We start from the raw sequence: 19,000 nt of genomic DNA on the forward strand, positions 1-19,000 counted from the left end.
AGGAGATTCTCCATTGACGCTTAATGTTTCTCATTAGCCACCCCGTGCTCCTTCTGCTCCTTTTAGCCCTAAACTGTAATGTCTGTTTTATTGTGACTAGTAGTGGCAGTAGAAAGGCACTTACTCGGAATTTGGAGCAAAGCCATCAGAGTGGGACAAATGGAGCGAACCATTCAGTAGCTCTAAATTTTTTTTAAGGACCCCTTCGCTCTAGCTTGGTGCTGACACAAAAGGAGGTATTGATGTAAGGAAAGACTGAAGCTTTGTGTTCGTATGCCCACCAGATCTGGCAGGGGAAACAGTTTCTTTCACAAAACCCAATTCAAAATGCGAATGGTGACACATCTGGTACTCGAGAAACCTACAGTAGGCTTGTTTTCTTTGAGCTATGCAGGACTTTAGTAAGACACAATGCAGAAATTTGGGAAATAAACAAAGAGATGAAGAAAAACATGTTCACAATTGTAAATATTCTATGCTTTTCTTGCATGGCACAAATGAATTGTGTGGCTTTAAATTCCCTGACAAAGGAATGTGAGCCTTGGTTTGAAGTATATGCATGATGAGTGTATTTCCACCTGAGCAAAGAAGGAAACGGTAAGCAAATATGTGAATGACACCTATTCACTGAGAATCAGAGCAGCGTTTTGTCATCTTGTTTTCTTTGCACCACCTGCTGACCTAACCCCAAGTATTTACTTAAACTCTCCCCTCACGCTCAAAGCCATTGTTTGTTTTGCAGAGGGCAGACTTGACACAAAATGGTATGCTAGTATGCTAAAACCATGAAACGTCGGATTTCTAAATTTAGGGTGGGAGTAATGCTTCATGGTCTCTTGTGGGACTGGGTAAAGGGGTTGGCAGTGCTGTGCATAAACAGTGAGGTCATAATCAAAATGATAAAGTGTGTTCCAGTGAAAACAAATGCAATTCAACAGAAAAAAGACGAGCAGGAAAGTCAAAGATTTGACTGTATTTGGGCAGAAAATCCCTCTTGTTTATCGCATCACATGCCCTCGAGTAATCTAATCGGTCTTTTTTGGGAGCAGGGCTCATTCGGCCCTAAAGCATCAACAAAATTCAAACAGAAAGTAGCAGAAATAGAACTGAGAAGTTTACAATTTTTCTTAAGAAGTAGGATTTTCAGATTACTTCTAACAATACAGACTTTACTGTCAGTTGCAGGATTTTTTTTTTTTTTTAAAGATACCACAGTCATCACAATTAATGTTATTTTGTTTCTTTATACATTTTGGTGGCTGTAATGGTCAGACAGCTTCGGCCTCTGCCCACATCTCATAGGCGCTTTTAACATGTTTTGCTGGATCTAAATCCAGAGAAAACGGGCTTTCGTTTCCGTTCTGTCAAAGGCTTTTATGGGGTGGTCAGCCGCAACGGAGTACTCACAAAAAAAAAAAAAAAAAAAAAAGTTGTCATGTGTCATGTCACAAAGAAATTTAAAAATGTTACTCTGTGTTTCAGTGACATCTTTGGTGTAAAATTGCCCAATTATGATTTCAAGCGTCTTCTGTGAGACAGTGTGATTAAATAGTTCATGACTTCCCACTGAAAGGTGAATGGACGCATAGATAAGGATAAAAGGATGTTAAGGGATGTACATACATGTAGATAAGTTTTTGCTGTCCTGGTCATTTGCATTTGAGAAACACTGGTGTTTGATGTAATTTCTAAACTGCATTGAGAAAACTGTGTATAGCAAACACATCAGTGCGGGCCGTGGCAGTGAAACCAAACCACATCAGATCCTTGATGTGTGTCTATGATTGTATGTGTGAAGGAAACCAAAAAGAACAGCACTCATAAATCCCCAGGTTACCGTTTCCTGTTTAAGCACAAAATTAGAGAAATGTCTGGCTTTAATAACAGCGAGACAGTTCACGTGACACTTGATCCAGTTTCAATAAATGCCAACAAAAAGAAAAAAAAAAAAAACATTTTACAGGCTGAATTTTATTTGAAGCAGCATGATATCAGCCAAGAAGTGCTTCCTATGCAAAATTTGCCAGAGAGCTTAATGCATCTTCTGCTGATATACTCAAAAACTGCCCGTATAGATTTTATGTACGGTTGGAAAATGGTCAAAGACGACAGAAGACTCAATAATAGTGATATTTCCTGTACATCAGTTTTATATAAGAGATGAAAACTGCTTAATTTGTCTCCTCATCACTCATGAGTTGTATGCAGTGAGTTTTGTGCGTTGAAATTCTGTTCCCAGTCCACATAGTCACTCATTATCACATGCAACAACCTGAGTTTTATGAATTGCATTCCTCCGTGTAAGATAATTTACTGTGTATTTAGATTTATGTCCCCTCCTCAACCATCATTATCGCCTACAACAGCACCAGTTTTATGTGTAGCTCTGAGACACGTCTGAGTCACCTCAATTTTGTGTCTGTTTATCACAGATCTTGCAGCAATGGGTATCGTTCATTCAGATCCTCTGCTCGGGCTGTTTTGCATATTTTGAAAACCCCTCACGGTTGATGTGGCAGGGCACCATATAACAGAGAAGGAGGGTGGGGTTACCTAAATGCCCACATTTTACCACCGGGGGTGGTGGGGAGGGGGAGGCTTTAATTCAGTGGAAAGTGGTTATTCTATATTTGCCCCAACCATACAGTGACTCCACCCTCCACACGTCCCACATAAAGCCACTCCAATATAAGAGTTTATGAATGCTGAACCTCTTCTCATTAGGTTTATGGTCTGACGCGGCAGACCTGGTAACACTTTACTAAAACAGAACAATCAGCCCAAACTAACCAGATAATGATCTGTTGACATGACTGATAGTACTTCAAGTGCACTGAGGTGGTTTAGCTTAGTAGTGTGTGAGAGCACGAATGAGAGAATTAATAAATGTTTAAACAAAAAAGTCACTGCTTAGTATATAAAGAGAATTAATACAGAAAGAGAGTGACTGTATAAACGAAAGCCTCTCTGCATTTCTGTAAGCGGGTGGGGTCAGGTGGACCAAAATGACTCGGACCACATTATATGTAAAGTTGGGGTAATTACTAGGTTAGGAGACTTAAATAGCAAGGCCCACAGTGGTAAACACACTGGAAGTCAAGGCAGCTGCCTCCACAGTATCTTTCCTTCTTTCCTCCTCAGAGACAAACCAGTCAGTGTGCAGGAAAATTTGGTTTAAAAAAAAGCAAGAGACGCTTCAATTAACCAGTCAAACAAAAAAGGCTTGGAAATCAGTGCGGGTGTGTTTCACAACTAAAGCTGTGAAATGAACTGTGAATGTTTCTTTTATGGATTCTCTTCTTTCTTTGCACAAAGCACAAAATAGGTCAACAAACTCTTATATGCACACAAATAAATGTGAACCAGCCATGAGCAGTTTTGCTGGTAATGGACAAAATAACAGGAAGACCTCAAGGCAGCAATATCCTCTATCAAAACTGCTTGTCTGATGTTGGAATAGCTTTGGAGACGCCCTCCCCCCAGAAGTTTTAAGATGTCAAATTTGGGAGGGGGGTTTGATTTCCGATGTGGTCAGACAACACATTGTATGAACTAGTTATTTTCTAGCAAAACCCAGCCCTTAGAGTCCAAAACAATACAAGACAACAACAGTATAAGATCATGTCAGTCTATTGGTCCTCCACTTTGGTCCAGACTGAAATATGATCACTATTGTTGTGAAATCTTGTACATACATTCATGATCCTGCAATTGACCTGCAGTGCCACCATTAGGTTTTTTTTAAATGAAATGTGTCCAGATATTGATCTGCCACATTTTCTTCCTGTTTTTTTGCATTGCTTCCCCTCTACGAAGAAGATGAAAGAAAGAGGAAGCTGTGCCTCTGACTGCAGGATGCAAAACTCTTTCAGACAAGTGGCACAGATGTGATAATTTCACAATTTTATAATTGCGCCCTCACTTAAAAATTAGTGAGTAAAATAATGTTTATTGCAACAACAAAAAATGCAAAAAGAACAGACTGGAACATCATCAAACAGTCTGGCACACCAGATTATCGGGGGGCCCCTTTTTATCACCAGCCAAGAGACTTGTGTCAACAGACAGAAACCTGCTGACAAACCTCGCACAATCCTGCAAACCAGCTGCAGTTGGAATGTTTGCATACAGTAGCAGTGTAAACATCTGTTTTTACAGAAAGGGTCCCTACAATCCAGAGGGACAACTTCAAACTATTTTTGGCCCAATTACAAACATGCATGTACAGCAAACTACTATATACGTGTGCAAGAAAAGTTCCCCTGCAGGGGCAGAAAATAACCTGTGGAGCACATTGGAGTCTTAATGGCATTTTAGCAACAAGAATAAATAAATAAATTTAGCATGGAGCATTAAATCTAATTCTTGTGTAGAAATAACCTGGCAAAGCATTGGTATTTCCTCTTCCTGCCATGAGCATTGCTATACAAAGCAATTCATTCTTTTTGCTATGCATTACATTTCATTTCAAGTTTCTTTGGTGTAAAAGCAGCTCGTGTTGCTAATTCAGGAGTCGCTGGACAAAAATAACTGAGGTTCCTAGAATTTTGTGTAACAGCTAATACTGTATATTGCTCACAAACCCACAGCTATCTCCCTTAGGACTTTCCTAAATTTGCTAAACGACACAGTTTACATTGGACAGAGAAAATACTCCCGAGTGCAAAAAGATAATCTAGCTTCCCATTGTCACCATGCTCTACCCCATATGTAACATTTCAACATCCTCACGTCAATAGTTAAAAGCTTTCAATGTATTTTCTGCTCAACAATACCTTGTCTTCATCAAACTATTTTAAATAGTAAAAAACTTTAAATAGCACACTATCATAAAATATACAGCTCTCTGTATCAGGATAAAAGACCCTAATAAATATCAGTCATCAAATATCAGCTAGAGTTTTCAGAAATGTTGTTTTTTCCTGCATCATGGTTCAGAGTTCATGTCCGTTGAAGTCTATAAAAAGTTGAACACTTTATCCTCAATCAAACTAACAGACTTATCTGTTAACATTTCTTCACTGCTTACAAATTTGTAGCCAAAAAGCTTCAGCGTTGGCCCACAAACTTTCTGGACAACCTGGGCTATTTTGAAAGGTAAACTGAACCTCCATTTCTCTACTTGTTGGGAGGAGTTTTTCTGTGTGGAGTAAACACCACTGGTCTCCTTGGAGGCCTGGGTGTTCTTCAGGATCCAGGATTTCACTTGTGGAGTGAACGGGATTCCGGTAAACCTGTACATCTCCGTTGCCTTCCTCATGGGGAACCGAGCGATGTCCTCGTACCGAACTAGCATGTAACGCCCGCGCAACCACAGCGGCTGCCTGAGGCCGATCTCTGCAGACATCCTGATGTTGTCGCAGTTTCCTTTCAGCTTCCTCACCTCCTCGTCATCAATGGGTACGTCCCCACCCATGGCCCACTGCTTCCAGTTCTTGTATTTGGCTGCAAAGGCCACCATGCGCGAAGCCAGTACAGCCCGAGGATCCCGAACCAGCTGAATGAACTTAACATCGAGACGTGGGTCCTCAACTAGGGGACGGAGGGTCTCCAGCTGGCGCACCCTCACTGACTTGATGGCCCTGTGCTCCTTCTGGAGGCAGGACTCAGACGCCATGGTCAGGTTCAGGGGCCCACAGCGCCTGGTCCTGCAATGATACCGCTCAAAGACCCCTTTGATGAAGGGGCTGCAGACTGACTCCTCACACAAAGAGCTGCTGGACTCCCTGCGGAAGAGGGCGGTGGTGATATGGTCCACAGGGAGGGGGTCGAGAAAGCTCTCCAGCAGGGAGAAGTCACACAGGAAGAGCTGCTTGAGCACGTCGCGGTACGCCTTGGCCGCCGCTGTGGCGTTGGTGCCGCCGGTCTCCAGTGTCAACATCTTCTCCACATGCCAGAGCGGCTCAAACAAGTAAAACATGTTATCGCCCTGCTGGTTGAAAAACTCGCCCACAAACGAGGAGCCCGTCCTGGTGGTGGCTAATAGGAGAATGTGTTTCCTTGCCCTTGTCATCACCTCCTGGTGCTCACTGTAGTTCTCCAGGCGCTGCTTCATCTGCAGGAAGGCGGGGTCCATCTTGCTGAGTGAGGTGGAGGAACCATTGTGCTTCAGCAGTATGTGGGAAAAGCCACTGAGCTGTAGTGGGGTCTGGGGGGTCTGCTTTAAGGTGAGCTTATCTGACACCCTGAGAGTGAGAGAGGAACCACATAGTCGTATTAGCGTTCAAAGTCAACATAAAGAAGTCACAGCCTTATTGTTTACCTCAAGGACTTTTTTGTAAAATACCTATTTAAAGCTTGGAAAAGATACAAATACACAAACCTACTGGAAATCAAAAACATGCTCCATTGGTCACTTAAATGGACTTACCTTGAGATAATGTTGTTTTCCTTCTCAATGATAACAAGTGCCACAAAAAAGACAATGGATATTGTGTATTTGATCCTCATTCTTGGATGTAGCTGTGTCTGGATATGCTTTTACAGACTGCTTCTTAATAGGTTCTGCCAATCTCGTAAGTCTCCTGTCGCCTTCTTAAAGAGCCTTCCAGTTATTTGTATTCCTCGCTGTAGGCGATGTTTCACCCTGTAAATGAAATGAACATCAACCTGTCAGTTACACATTTTGCACATTTGAGCAAGGCCGCGAGTACCTACTTCTCAATTCTTCCTGTCTGCTGTTTATTGAAAGCAGGAAGTTGAAGTTCTATTGCTGCATATATGAAACTGCGCAGTGGTGCTGAGTCAGAGCAGTGGTTACACAGATGCTCTTCTCCTTTCTATGACTCTTTTCTCCCTCCATCTGTTAGGTGTGCAGAGGATCACTGTAACTGTGTTCTGTAAAGCCAAAGATTTACATAGAGACAAAAATATCATATCTGAAGAAGGTAAGAATAGAAAATAGCTGAGTGTGTTATACTGGAATCTAAGCCAGGCCTTCCCACGAGGAAGTCCTTGTTATCTTTAAGTGCACCAGTGCATTTCGGAAACATGCCCACCCACCATGCAAAGACTGAAAGCTGGTGCACTGCATTTATGAGTCAGTCTTTGTAGAAGTTACTTTAAAAAATGAGCAGAAAAACAAATGAAATATGCGTGACAGACTGCAGTCGAGCACAATTTTGTAATTAAACTGTAATTCCACAACTGTAAAGCTGCTTGCTTAAAAAGTCCGAGTTGTCTGGGTTAGAGTGATAAGCCCACCTCCCACTGATAGGTAGCAGGGCAGCCTGTGGTCCAACAACCAGCTGCTCCTCCATGTCAACACTGAGAGAAGAGCTTTTCAACAGAGGCCCTCAGTGACAACTGCTGGTACAGTAGACCATCTGGTGATGGGTTAATGACTCGCTGCCTCCCCATAATATGCCTTTGTGCTTCTAAAAGAGTGACTGAGACTGGGGGGGGGCACATGTCCAAACTCTAAGAGGTATAACTGCACAGTTCTGAAATTGAAGGGGAAAGCCTGCTTGTCACAGAGCCATAAATTGTAGAGCTGTGAGCCTGGAGGCCATTCAGGTCGTTTATAAGTCTGCAGAGGGCAGACAGTGGGTAGTCAAATGAAGATAAGGGTGGCTTTAATGATGCCTATTTGGGAATATCTTGCACATTCCTGTGGGATTAATATTAGTTCACTTTTAAGATAATAGCAGCTTGGTTCAGATCCCTGACTAATCTTCAGATTTTAACATAATCCTGCCTACCTCCTCTGCCAGTGAAAGGGTCAATAGCACGGCAAGAGTAAATGAGACAGTCTCCTCTCTGAGGAAATTGGCAAAGTGTAATTTTGATGTGTGCCCACAAACATGCCTCAGCTAGGAATTCAAAAGTATATATGAGGGCACACAGAAGATCTGCAGTAGGAGTTTTTAAATCCTGAATCAGGCATCCAGGTTTGTGAAAACATTCGCTTATTGGATCTGTCAGGTGCTAGAAACAGAATCCTGAGTGTGGCTGTGATTCCTTATGGATTGCAGGTTTAGCCTAGGGGGCCGACACATTAGTGAAACTGGTGCTATTAATCAGCAGAGCCACAAGCAACAGACCAGCCTTTTCACTCACCACAGCAAGGTACTCATGTGTTTGACACGAAACAAGCAGCACTGTGTAAAGAAATGAAAAACCTGATACATGACCATCATTTTCTGAATTCTGATGAGCCTGAATGTCTTTGAGTTTCTGTGTAACACATCTGGAGACCCAGTTCTCACATCCTGTTGGAACCTCTGTCCCAGGGCAGTTTTGAGCACAGAAGCCAGTCCAAGTGACTACAGTCTAAACACAGGGAATGGTTGGATGCTGCCTGTGAAATTCTCCGGGAGGGAATGGGAAGTTTAGAGCTCCAATAGAGCACTGTTGACGTGGAACGGCATGTAATGAAAAGGTGAACAGCCTGTACACTGAGACACGTTTTCACTGGGAGGAAAAATCAGCTCCGTCTTGCACCACCCTGCCGCATGCCACAGCCACAAAGGTCTCTTTACACAGGAGTGACTCTAAAACCCCCTGTGGGCTAAGATCGCAGAACATAAACTCCCAGGTCATTCACACGTCATAGGGTCAGTGACTAAGCCCCTGGATGTTACAAGTCATGTCGAACTGGTCAGATAGTTGGGTGAATCAGAGGAAAGTCCTTAAACGCTCAGTGCTTATTTAACATTTGAAAATACACAGTCACAGTTTGTCTAAGTAAACCAACAGAGGATTTGTGTAGATGTACACTTTTAGTACAGCATATTTATTCTGCAGTTTATTTTCTACTATGACTGTACCTGAACAAATTAAGACAAACACCACACATGATTTGGCCTAATGAATAAGACATGAGGGAATGATTACTGACTACAATACTGTAGTTCTGTGGGATTGAAAATGTACTGTATTACAGCAGTTTTACTTTTTCTCCATATATGATTTGAAATGATCAAAAAAGCTACAATAATTCTTCAAGAAAATAAATAGTCTGGGGGTTTGTCATTTATATGGTAAATTAGATGTACACCAATTATCTCAGCTTATTGCATCTGCTGTGTTAAGTAAAAAAAAAAAAAAATACACACGAGCTGACATTCTTGAATATTCACAAACCACTGAGGCATATGACACGTTTGATCATCTGCTCATAACAAAACCGCCACTGCACCATTTATCATCTTGTTACAAATGCTTTTAATAGCTGCCTTTTATTTAATGTAAATCTCATGTGAAGACAAATTAAACACCAGCCAGCCAAACTCCACTTTGCTGGGGATTGTGTTGCAGATGTACACTGTATGTCACACAATATCCCCTTCCAACCGCATAAAGGGATTTTTTTTTCTTAGATCCTTTCAGAAATATAGTATTTAGGTGTGATGATTATAGGAGGATGTGTCCTGATATACAAGAATAACAGACTAGAAAATACAAAATGTTTGAAACGTAATGGCGGAGTAGGGTTAGGCGATACTACAGGTTATATTGTGTGATGATAGACATTTGTCAACTGTAAATTTTCTACAATGGTTATACCATGGTATCTACCTTTGTGATGTTTCTGGCTGTACTAAGTCATTGTGGGAAATCTTATAAATCAATGAAGGTAACATTATAAAATGTATTGTTCTGGTCTATATTTATTTGATAGCTCTAGTTTAAGTGACTTTGCGGGTTAAGCTTTAACAAACAAAACACATCATTAAAATATGACAGGATGCATTGCTATAGCTTAAACCATGTAAATTGTTAAATTAGCTGATGAAATAACCCAAACAGACATTCCCATCTGGTTATTTTATCCACAAACTATCTGAATTTTCTTTCCAGAAAATCTACAATTTTCAATCATGATATACAGTGGGATCATATATCAATGTTGTGCTATAACGTGATAAAACAGCATTGTTGTCTATATCAGGACATCTAGAGTGTGTTATTGAATGTATAGCATAGGCCCTTAACAAAGAAAACAAGGAAAGTCTGTTGTGGGTCAGTTTAATTGCTGGTTATAGGTAAGTTACAGTGTGAGTTATTAGGCTATCTGTTACCATCAAATTGAAGTATCGCTGCCATGGTTAAAAGCCACTCATTTAGAAAAGTGGTTCAACCTTTGTTTGAGAGGGGTCATTAATACTACTAATTAATGATCTTGCCAAAAATTCTATTTGGCCAAATATGTATTAAAAGTAGTAATTTCATATATGGGGAATATTAATTGACAGGTTTTAATAAAAGAGTGTGTATAGGAGGTTTAAGGTTTAATTACTACAGGGGTGTATATGTTTTGGACAATGTTGTGGACAGTAGATGTAGTGGTTATGCAGCAAATACGTGCATGCATGGTAATACTGTAAATCTAGAGCAGTGACTTTGCTGTTAAGTGATTTATGAGCAAATTGAACGGAGACATAAAAGAGTTAAAAGTCTGATTTATGTAATGGAATAGTGGTTAGGGCCTCTTGAAATCTTGAAGTTAAAGGTCAAAAGGACAAGCTGAGCAAACTGAAGTCATGCTTTCATAATAAAACAGACTGTCCATGAAAGTCACTTCCTTTAAATGACTTATTTGTCAGAGTGAGTGATTTCCCTCTTACTTTGTATAAGTTATTCGTATGATTACATCACAGTTTAACACTCATCCTGGGTGATATTATAGGTTTTAGTTATTTATGAAGTATCATTCAAATTTAAGGGGACCAGTTTCTCTGCTCTCCATACCCACCATCATGATGAGCCGCGGTGTCTGAGGGCGTCCCGCTCCGGTTCATCCGTGAGGTTGATCAGCCTTTCCTCCAGGAGCGACTCCGGATAGAGATGAATTCCATTACTTCTTCACTTGTGCGACAAAGAACAGTCAAATCCAAAAGAAGTGGCAGAACTAGTTTTTGTAAGTAAAACCTGTAGTTCAGATGGAATCATGTTTGATAAGGCTGCAGGTCAGGCCACCCGGTGAACTGAAGGACAAGTCCATCCAACAAGTTGCGACTCAGTGAATCACATGAGAAAGTTTTGGTCCAAAGGAGCGGAGCTTCAGGCAGGAGGCGCACCGCCTTGGCCCCTCACAGAGCCGCAGTTTATAGTCTGTAATAAGAGATAACAAAACAAACTTTTACATATAAATCAAATGATTTACAATATCAAGTTAAACAACGGGGTGTTGGCCCGAAATTGCAGTTATTTAGCCCAAATTTGTGTTTTAGTAGTTATTGATGGTCATAACAAAAGAAGTGGCAAGCGCTCCACCTAGTGGAGATAAACGAATTGTGCGTCCCAACTTTTATATAAAGCTTTAGGTGGAATGGGTAGAAAACACACACAGATACTGTCTACCGTCCACTCAATTACTGTACTTAATTACAACTTTTATTTATTGATAAATTTCAGGGTTACAAAAGTTTAGAAAATTAGAATAATGACGAGAAAAGGATATTAGATAACATTTTACTGAATGAATGTACCGTAAAATTTTGAGGAACTTTATAATTATAATCCACTATATTTCAAAGGGGAAATATTGTTCTTATTCCACTACATTGTAGCTAAATAGTAACCTTGCAGATTAACATTTTTCATATGTAACATAAGATCAGATCATAAGATATGACTTTTTTTTTAATGTATTCAGTAAATTAACTCCAACTCGATCACTTACAACATTAACACATCACTCTTAACTCATTACTGCATCAGACATAATAAAACAATAATATAGTGCGTCTGTAACACTTTTTGATATTTAAATTTATTATTAGGCTAATTAACCCTTTGAATGCAGGTAGTATATTTTTACATTTCGGTATATTCTATTTTATGTCTAAAGGAATTGAATACTTATTCGACTACAGATAACGGTGATATGAGGATAGAAAGTGCTGACTGATTTAGAACTACAATTCCCATCAAACGTGTCGCTTAATGATGACGCACACATTGAGAATTTTCAGGAAGGTTGCAAAACAGTTGCGTCAGAAACTTGCGCACTTGTACCCAGAAAGGTGAACGACGAACGTTGCTCTCTCGGTATGTAACTTTGAATTGTACCTCAAAATAACATCCGCATGTCACTGAAAATGTATTAGTAATGTTATTAGTTAGTTTATTTTCTTAAACTAAAACGGAAATACCTGTAGTGTCTAAAAGACTGTCTTTTACGCAGATATGTCGTGCTAGCTAACGTTAGCTAGGTTACTTAAGTAGTGAAACAGTAGGATATCAAAGTTTATTTTCTTCTCGGTATTATTGTTGTATTACTTAAACCTTTTTTCCTAACTGACTTTGTGATTTCCACATAATCAAACAGACAGAAATGGGCTACCAATGTGCTACTTAGCATCATGTCGCACTCAGTTTCTGTACCTGTGTTTATATCTCAGGCTGATACAGGATAACATACAGTGACCATGTTGGTTGCGAGGCTGACATGCCTGAGGAGTCTCCCCTTATCCGTGCTGAGGCAGGGCTCCCCGGCCCTGAGAGCACCCACTCTGAAAGCCTGTCCACCCCTGCTCAGGCCCCAGCAGGTACAGTAAAGTTAACACTGGCACACATAGCTCTCTAACAAGCTTCTTCGTAATTGTGTCAACTGTCCATTAGGATGACACCACTACTATTATTGCTGCTATGAAAACAGTAGACAAGGTTAGAAGAAACTCTTATAAATCTTTGGTCACAACAGCAGAAACTGAAATACATAAACAATTAAATCATGTAGTTGGCCTTGAATGTCTAGAAGCAACCCCTTAAAGCATTTAATGTACATAAAGTGTCAAGTCCCTAGTTCTTTTTAAATACATCCAAATGAGTCTTTCCTTGATGTGACTTGTGAGTTTATCATCCAGTCTGTTGTAATACTGTATGTATATCTTATTGATGGACAGATTAAGACTCGAAACAAAGTCTACAATTTGACTAGAAACAGAATAAATGTCAGATAATGCCTCCACTCCACTTTGTTTTGTATACAGCACTTGCCTCAGCCAGGGTCCTGGGTGAGAGCAAAGTAACTAGAAGAAGCCTAATATTCCTCATCATCACGAAATAAGATATGTTGGCAGCAATTCAGATGTTTCAAACAGGATAGAAAAAATTGTCCAGTAACTGATGTGGTGCAACTTTGAGCCAGTCTTGTCCCATTAGTGTCCTCATTAGTGCATCTGAACCTTCCCTCTCAGCGAGGTTGCTCTCAATAAGACCGCCAGCTCAATATCTAAAATCTAAAATGATAGAAGTTCAATAAGGCATTGTAGGCCAACTGACTGATATATGTTCCACACTCGCTGATTGTTTGTGGTTTTGATTTCTAGAAGTTGGGCATAAAATCCTAGACAGTGTTTCCCACAGGATTGGATTCTATTTGTGAAGGTAGCTGACCAGGGAGTGGTGCTTTCGAAAATAATTATTAAATAATACTGTATATAAGGTTAAACACTGCAAATATTTTAATTGCCTAGGACTTTGTGATAGATAAATAAATAACTGAACAATATATACTGCTTTACCTGTTGCTTCTGCCCTGGCTGGCTCTCCCACAGCAGCATGTTGGCTGGTGTCCTCCTCTTCCTCTCCTACATGTCTCTTTTCATTAGCTAGAGCTATCCCTTCCTGACCCTCTCTTGCTGCTTCAGCTGCCACAGCAGTGCTGGTTGAATCCCGGAAATATTTGAAGCAAATTAATTGGATAGCTAATCACACTGGTCAGACTGTTCAGCTTTCCCATGTGCATTTTCACACATTTTCACAAATGGGAAATGCAAGTGTCTAGGTACTTTGTCTTGGTAATCCCTCTGGTCCAGACTGTCTTCGCACCTTTTTAGTTTTTGAAAATGTTTTTCAAATATGCATCTGGATTGAAGGGACAAACATTCAGCATCAGTTATAGAATTAACACTAACGTTATCCACTTGCATGAGCAGTCAGTATTGACTCGTAGTTATGCTAGCTGTCTTCTCTGTGGGGAAAAGCCAACAACAATCCTTCCTTCCTTGCGTGATTATATTTAGATTCAGAGTGATCCATTCAGAGTGATTGTGACAGGCTGCCTCAAATAAATTAGTGTATGGAAAATACTACTAGTCACCTAATTAGTATTTGCTTGTTTAATGCCTGTTCTTCTTTTATCAGGGTTTTTCCTCTAAGGCTAGATTTGGTTTTCGTCGTGGGAGGACGACCAAAGACCAGCTGAAAGATGCAGCTTTTGAGCCAGCAACAGATACCGCCATTAGAAGTAAGTACGGTGACGTATATGATTTACATATTCTATTACAAACTGTTACATAACTGGAGTTTTATGCTGTCAACCTTCTCAAACAGTTTTTGAGTCTAATAGTAATCTAATAGTCTAAAAGTTTTGCAAAGAATATAATAAACCCACATTGATGGAAACCTTCTTTTATGGTAAACAAAATGACTACTGCATATAATAAAATTTTCTTTTGAAGCACAAATTATACCTTATACCTGGGACAGTCACATTCCTGGTCTTCAACACTTTACAAGTAATTAGGTTTATGGTATGGTACAATGGAAATTAATGTGTTTAAACAATTTTTGTTCTGTCCCTAGTTGACAGCATGGGAAGAATGGTTCTGGCTGGAGGTGCAGCAGTTGGTCTTGGAGCTCTTTGTTACTACGGACTCGGCATGTCAAACGAAATTGGTGCCATTGAGAAAGCAGTGTGAGTAACAACTTTTTGTACCGGCTGCTCTTTCATTTTGTTCTGAAGCACAGATCATTAGAAAGTGTCCGTGATTGACTTTCGTTTGTTTTTCTTTCCCTCTCTCTGCAGGATCTGGCCTCAGTATGTGAAGGACAGGATCCACTCCACCTACATGTACTTTGCAGGCAGTGTTGGAATGACTGCTCTGTCAGCTGTAGCTGTGAGCAGGACCCCGGCGCTTATGGGTCTGATGATGAGAGGATCCTGGCTGGTAAGCTTTATAACTCAACTCACTCACACACAGATGTGTTTTTGAAGTCCTCACCATATTGCAATATTCCTTTTTTAAAATTAAATTGAAGGCTAATAAACCACAGATTTCATTTTTTATTATTTGCACTTTTCAGTTGTGGCTCAGATGTATTTGATATGTGAGTTCATGGGTTATTAATTTGTTCTAAACTAGGCTATTGGAGCGACGTTTGCAGCCATGATTGGCGCTGGCATGCTGGTCAGGTCCATTTCATATGAGCACAGCCCAATGCCTAAACATCTCGCTTGGATGCTCCATGCAGGTTTGTAAGACAAGTTCCTGTGGAAATATATGACTCTGTTCTGTTGTCCCAAACAGCCTTGTTCTTTCTGTCATGTAGTTGCCTTGGTTTAACACTAGATGGCAGTCATGTAAAAGGCGCAGTGAGGAATACCTGCTGTAGCATTCAATACACCTACAGTACATCCAGACGTATGGCATATATCTGTTTAATTGTTGTTTGTTTTGAATGCGGTATTTAGCTGTTTTTCTGTTGTATTAATTCATAAGGTGTCATGGGTGCTGTCATCGCCCCTCTTACTCTCCTGGGAGGGCCTCTGATGATGAGGGCCGCCTGGTACACAGCAGGCATTGTGGGAGGTCTGTCTACTGTGGCCATGTGTGCCCCGAGCGAGAAGTTCCTCAATATGGGTGGGCCATTGGCCGTGGGCTTTGGAGTGGTCTTCGCTTCCTCTATTGGTTAGTATAATGCAGTTTCACTTCAGAAACCCTGTTTAGGTTTCACCACAGATAATACTTCAAAGTGTGAACACTGAAGATGGCACTGCAAATACTAGAGAATGTGAGGGTGCTTCAGCACCCGCTGTGCTACCGCAATCAGTGGTCTCATTCATATCAATGACTGAGTAGGCTGCATTTTTTTCATTACAGTGTTGTTGATCTGAACACCAGTAATGTCTGCACTCTATACATAGACAATGTCAATGTAAACTGCAGTCTCCCATTTACATTACACTGGTTCTGTGTTGCAGTGTTTACAACTGATGACACTGAAAGTATAGAAGTGTGAACATCTTTGCAAAATGTCCCTAACTTAAATTAGACAATTTGAATACAAATTAAAAAGCTAATTATTAAACTTCAGGTATTGAGGGTTTTTTTAATGATAATGTCCTGTGCCACATGAGAAACCTTTTCATAAGATCAAAATCCATAAACTGCAAACCTGATGAGTAAATCACACCTAAAGTGTTATTTTTCACACAACTAATCTGGTTGATTTATGTAAATGAATTTGCTCAACGTCAGACAATAAAAGAATATTTGAGCTCTGTATGAATTAATGAGCATGAACTACAGCATGTAACTGGTGTAATATATGGAGCATACTTATTTACTAATGAAACTATACAGGCTTGACATAGGCTTATGAAAGTCAAACTTGTACTATAAATGAGGAGGATTTGTTAATGTAATGGGAAATTTAACTGTAAAAATGTAAAGACCTTGGTTATATTTTGTATATATGTGTTTGTCAGATAGTGTAACAAGACTCTATATTCAAGATTCTTCACACAGTTGATCTAAACACTGTACCTGCCCATCTAGACCTAAACATAGGTATAGTTTGTTTTTTATTTTCATTTTAGCAAAGAAACAAAGAAAGTGGATAGTGTGCACACCTCTCCCCACCTGGGTACAACTGCAGGGCAAAAAACAAAAGTACATGCAAAATTCAGTGTGCAGACATGCTCTCCTTTTTCCTGTGTTTGTTTTTATGTATAAGAATCTAATTTGGTTGCAGTTATGGACAGAAATCTGGCCATGACTGAGCGCCATTTCTGTCATGGTTCAATTTCTGAGCATCAAAGTGCACATGATGATCTTGTTAGACAAATCAGAACAATTTGTAGTTCAGATTTAAAAATGTATATATGTTTGTTAACAATTAAGTAAGTGTAAAAACTTCAGATAGGTAGTTGGTCATTCAGCTACCTACATAATTAGATAATCAGTTAGCCCTCGATGCTACCGCTTTGAATCCACCACTGTACTGAATCTGTGCTTGTCAGACTCACAGAATATGTCCCTGTCTTTTTCAGGATCAATGTTCCTGCCACCCACCTCAGCATTTGGAGCAGGCCTTTACTCAGTGGCCGTCTATGGAGGCCTGGTCCTGTTCAGCATGTTCCTTCTCTATGATACACAGAAGGTCATCAAGAGGGCAGAGACACACCCACTCTATGGTGTACAGAAATATGACCCCATCAACGCGTAAGTCACTCCAGGAAATATACAGTACATTTTAAAGGTTTTCTACACAGTAATGTTTGTGAAACGTTTGGAGTTCCTTGCATCCAGGTATACATTTTCTTAAATTATGGTCAGCTCTGCATCTATTTTGCACTTACCAACAAATACAATCTATTTCAACTAATTCATTCGTTAATTAACAGATAACATTTTATGACCAATTAACGCAGACAAGCAGTTCATTCTAAACGGTTCACACACTTTTTTATCACCACTGTATGCACTTGCACTGAGGTGTGGATGTTAAATTCTTGATAATCTTACAGGTGTATGGGGATTTACATGGACACATTGAACATCTTCATGAGGCTTGTGATGATTCTGGCCAACGGTGGTGGTGGCAAAAGGAAGTGAACAGCGGCGTTCCTACTTCAGCTTCAGTTTCACCTTTCACAGAACTAAGCAAAATCATGTTTTATTACTAGCAGCATACACCAGGTGTTATCTTTTAGTGGCTACTATTGTCTAACTAGTAAATAAACATGAGTGCTTTGCAAGTGAGCGAAGATGATTGCATTCTCTGGTGTGTGTCGCTGGTCAAAGTTAAACAGATGCACAGTTGTACATTGATTACACACAGACAAAGCTCTTATCTTGATTGTGGAAGTATCTGGTTAACCTGAGGGGTTTTCCTGCCTCAGATGTTCTTTGTATTGTACTTTATGTTTTCTATTTATTTTCTCTTGAAAGTTCAAGAATCTGGTATATGCAGCAGAAATACCACAAATGTCAACCATAATCACAACAAATGTGATATGAATATATTGTTCCAGTATACACTGATATTGCACTTCTGCGATGGGTTAAAGAGGTTGGCATTAGTTCCTATATATCTGGGAAAATATTTTCAAGAATGGAATCGCTCAATAAACAAGTCAAAAGGAATGTTTTTTGTCAGATGTTGCTGCTGTGTGAGCTCACTTGTAGCTTGTATCTATTTTGGGAAAGTGATATTGAAATCCAGCAGAAGATGAGATGACATGATTCCTGACATACTGTAGGTGTTTCTCACCAAAGATAGTTTGACATGTCACAGTAGGGAAATAACAGGTGTAAATAAGAAATGTAATGTCTGAATTCCATTTAGCTGCTTCAGTTTCAGGGTCCTGGTGTTGTTCATGTCGGCTCACTGGGACAGCTGAATACAACAGAGCTATTGTTAATGTTACTAGTAACACCTGTGCTTTTCCTACTATGTCAAAATTAAGTGAAAAACACTGTAAATTAAAAAAGTAAAAAATGCATTTTATAGCATTTTTCATTCATAAACTTAAATGACTGATGAATTTTGAATAATCACTATCATTATTGGTGAATCTGCCGATTGATTTCTGAATTAGCCTGTTAATTGTTTTGTCTAGAAAATGTCAAAAATAGTGAAAAATGAATGTTATAATTTCAACAGTCAAAACCCCAATGATATTAAATTTACAAACATATACAGAAAAACATCAAATTCTTAATTTTTACTTTAAAAAATGTCTGAAACGATTGTTGATCAACTAATCGATTGATCGTTGCGGCATTAGTTTTTGGGGCTCTTGAATACAAGTGTAATTAACGCACAGTAATATTATCATATTGTGGTCCTATTGCCTAACAAGTTAATATCCTTTTACAGAGTCTTGGTTCTTATTATTTCCTCTTAAATCAATTATCAAACTTGTTTTCTTTTTTCTAGTCAGTCATTTATTTTCTTAGAAAGTCACATTATGGACATTTGTAATAATAATACCAAATATTCATACATTTGCATTGATTCTGTCTGAGCATCAAATATAACT

At 39.6% G+C, this 19,000-nt stretch overlaps 2 protein-coding genes across 2 annotated transcripts; one reads left to right on the forward strand and one right to left on the reverse strand.

The window, feature by feature from the left end:
• Positions 1 to 1,395: 1,395 nt before the first annotated feature.
• On the reverse strand, positions 1,396 to 10,949 carry LOC130162009 (carbohydrate sulfotransferase 3-like). The gene is made up of 3 exons (XM_056365429.1): positions 10,697 to 10,949; positions 6,371 to 6,586; positions 1,396 to 6,185 (listed from the first exon to the last, which is right to left on the reverse strand). The coding sequence occupies exons 2-3, from the start codon at positions 6,448 to 6,450 to the stop codon at positions 4,958 to 4,960; spliced, it is 1,308 nt and encodes a 435-aa protein (XP_056221404.1). The 5' UTR covers positions 6,451 to 6,586; positions 10,697 to 10,949; the 3' UTR covers positions 1,396 to 4,957.
• Positions 10,950 to 11,915: 966 nt separating this feature from the next.
• Positions 11,916 to 18,101, forward strand: ghitm (growth hormone inducible transmembrane protein). Its single transcript, XM_056366749.1, has 9 exons — positions 11,916 to 11,994; positions 12,348 to 12,494; positions 14,095 to 14,197; positions 14,536 to 14,647; positions 14,759 to 14,900; positions 15,096 to 15,204; positions 15,453 to 15,641; positions 17,006 to 17,177; positions 17,483 to 18,101. The coding sequence occupies exons 2-9, from the start codon at positions 12,375 to 12,377 to the stop codon at positions 17,568 to 17,570; spliced, it is 1,035 nt and encodes a 344-aa protein (XP_056222724.1). The 5' UTR covers positions 11,916 to 11,994; positions 12,348 to 12,374; the 3' UTR covers positions 17,571 to 18,101.
• The last annotated feature ends 899 nt before the right edge of the window (positions 18,102 to 19,000 follow it).

Source organism: Seriola aureovittata, chromosome 21 (assembly GCF_021018895.1).
Source record: "Seriola aureovittata isolate HTS-2021-v1 ecotype China chromosome 21, ASM2101889v1, whole genome shotgun sequence".
Taxonomy (NCBI): domain Eukaryota; kingdom Metazoa; phylum Chordata; class Actinopteri; order Carangiformes; family Carangidae; genus Seriola; species Seriola aureovittata.

Excerpts from the sequence above, each read along its gene's own strand:
- LOC130162009 (XM_056365429.1), bottom strand. The coding sequence starts at position 6,450 with ATGAGGATCAAATACACAATATCCATTGTCTTTTTTGTGGCACTTGTT. Across the intron at positions 6,186-6,370 it reads GAAAACAACATTATCTCAAG|GGTGTCAGATAAGCTCACCT; the intron begins GTAAGTCCATTT and ends TCTCACTCTCAG.
- ghitm (XM_056366749.1), top strand. The coding sequence starts at position 12,375 with ATGTTGGTTGCGAGGCTGACATGCCTGAGGAGTCTCCCCTTATCCGTG. Across the intron at positions 12,495-14,094 it reads CCCTGCTCAGGCCCCAGCAG|GGTTTTTCCTCTAAGGCTAG; the intron begins GTACAGTAAAGT and ends TTCTTTTATCAG. Across the intron at positions 14,648-14,758 it reads GGTGCCATTGAGAAAGCAGT|GATCTGGCCTCAGTATGTGA; the intron begins GTGAGTAACAAC and ends CTCTCTCTGCAG.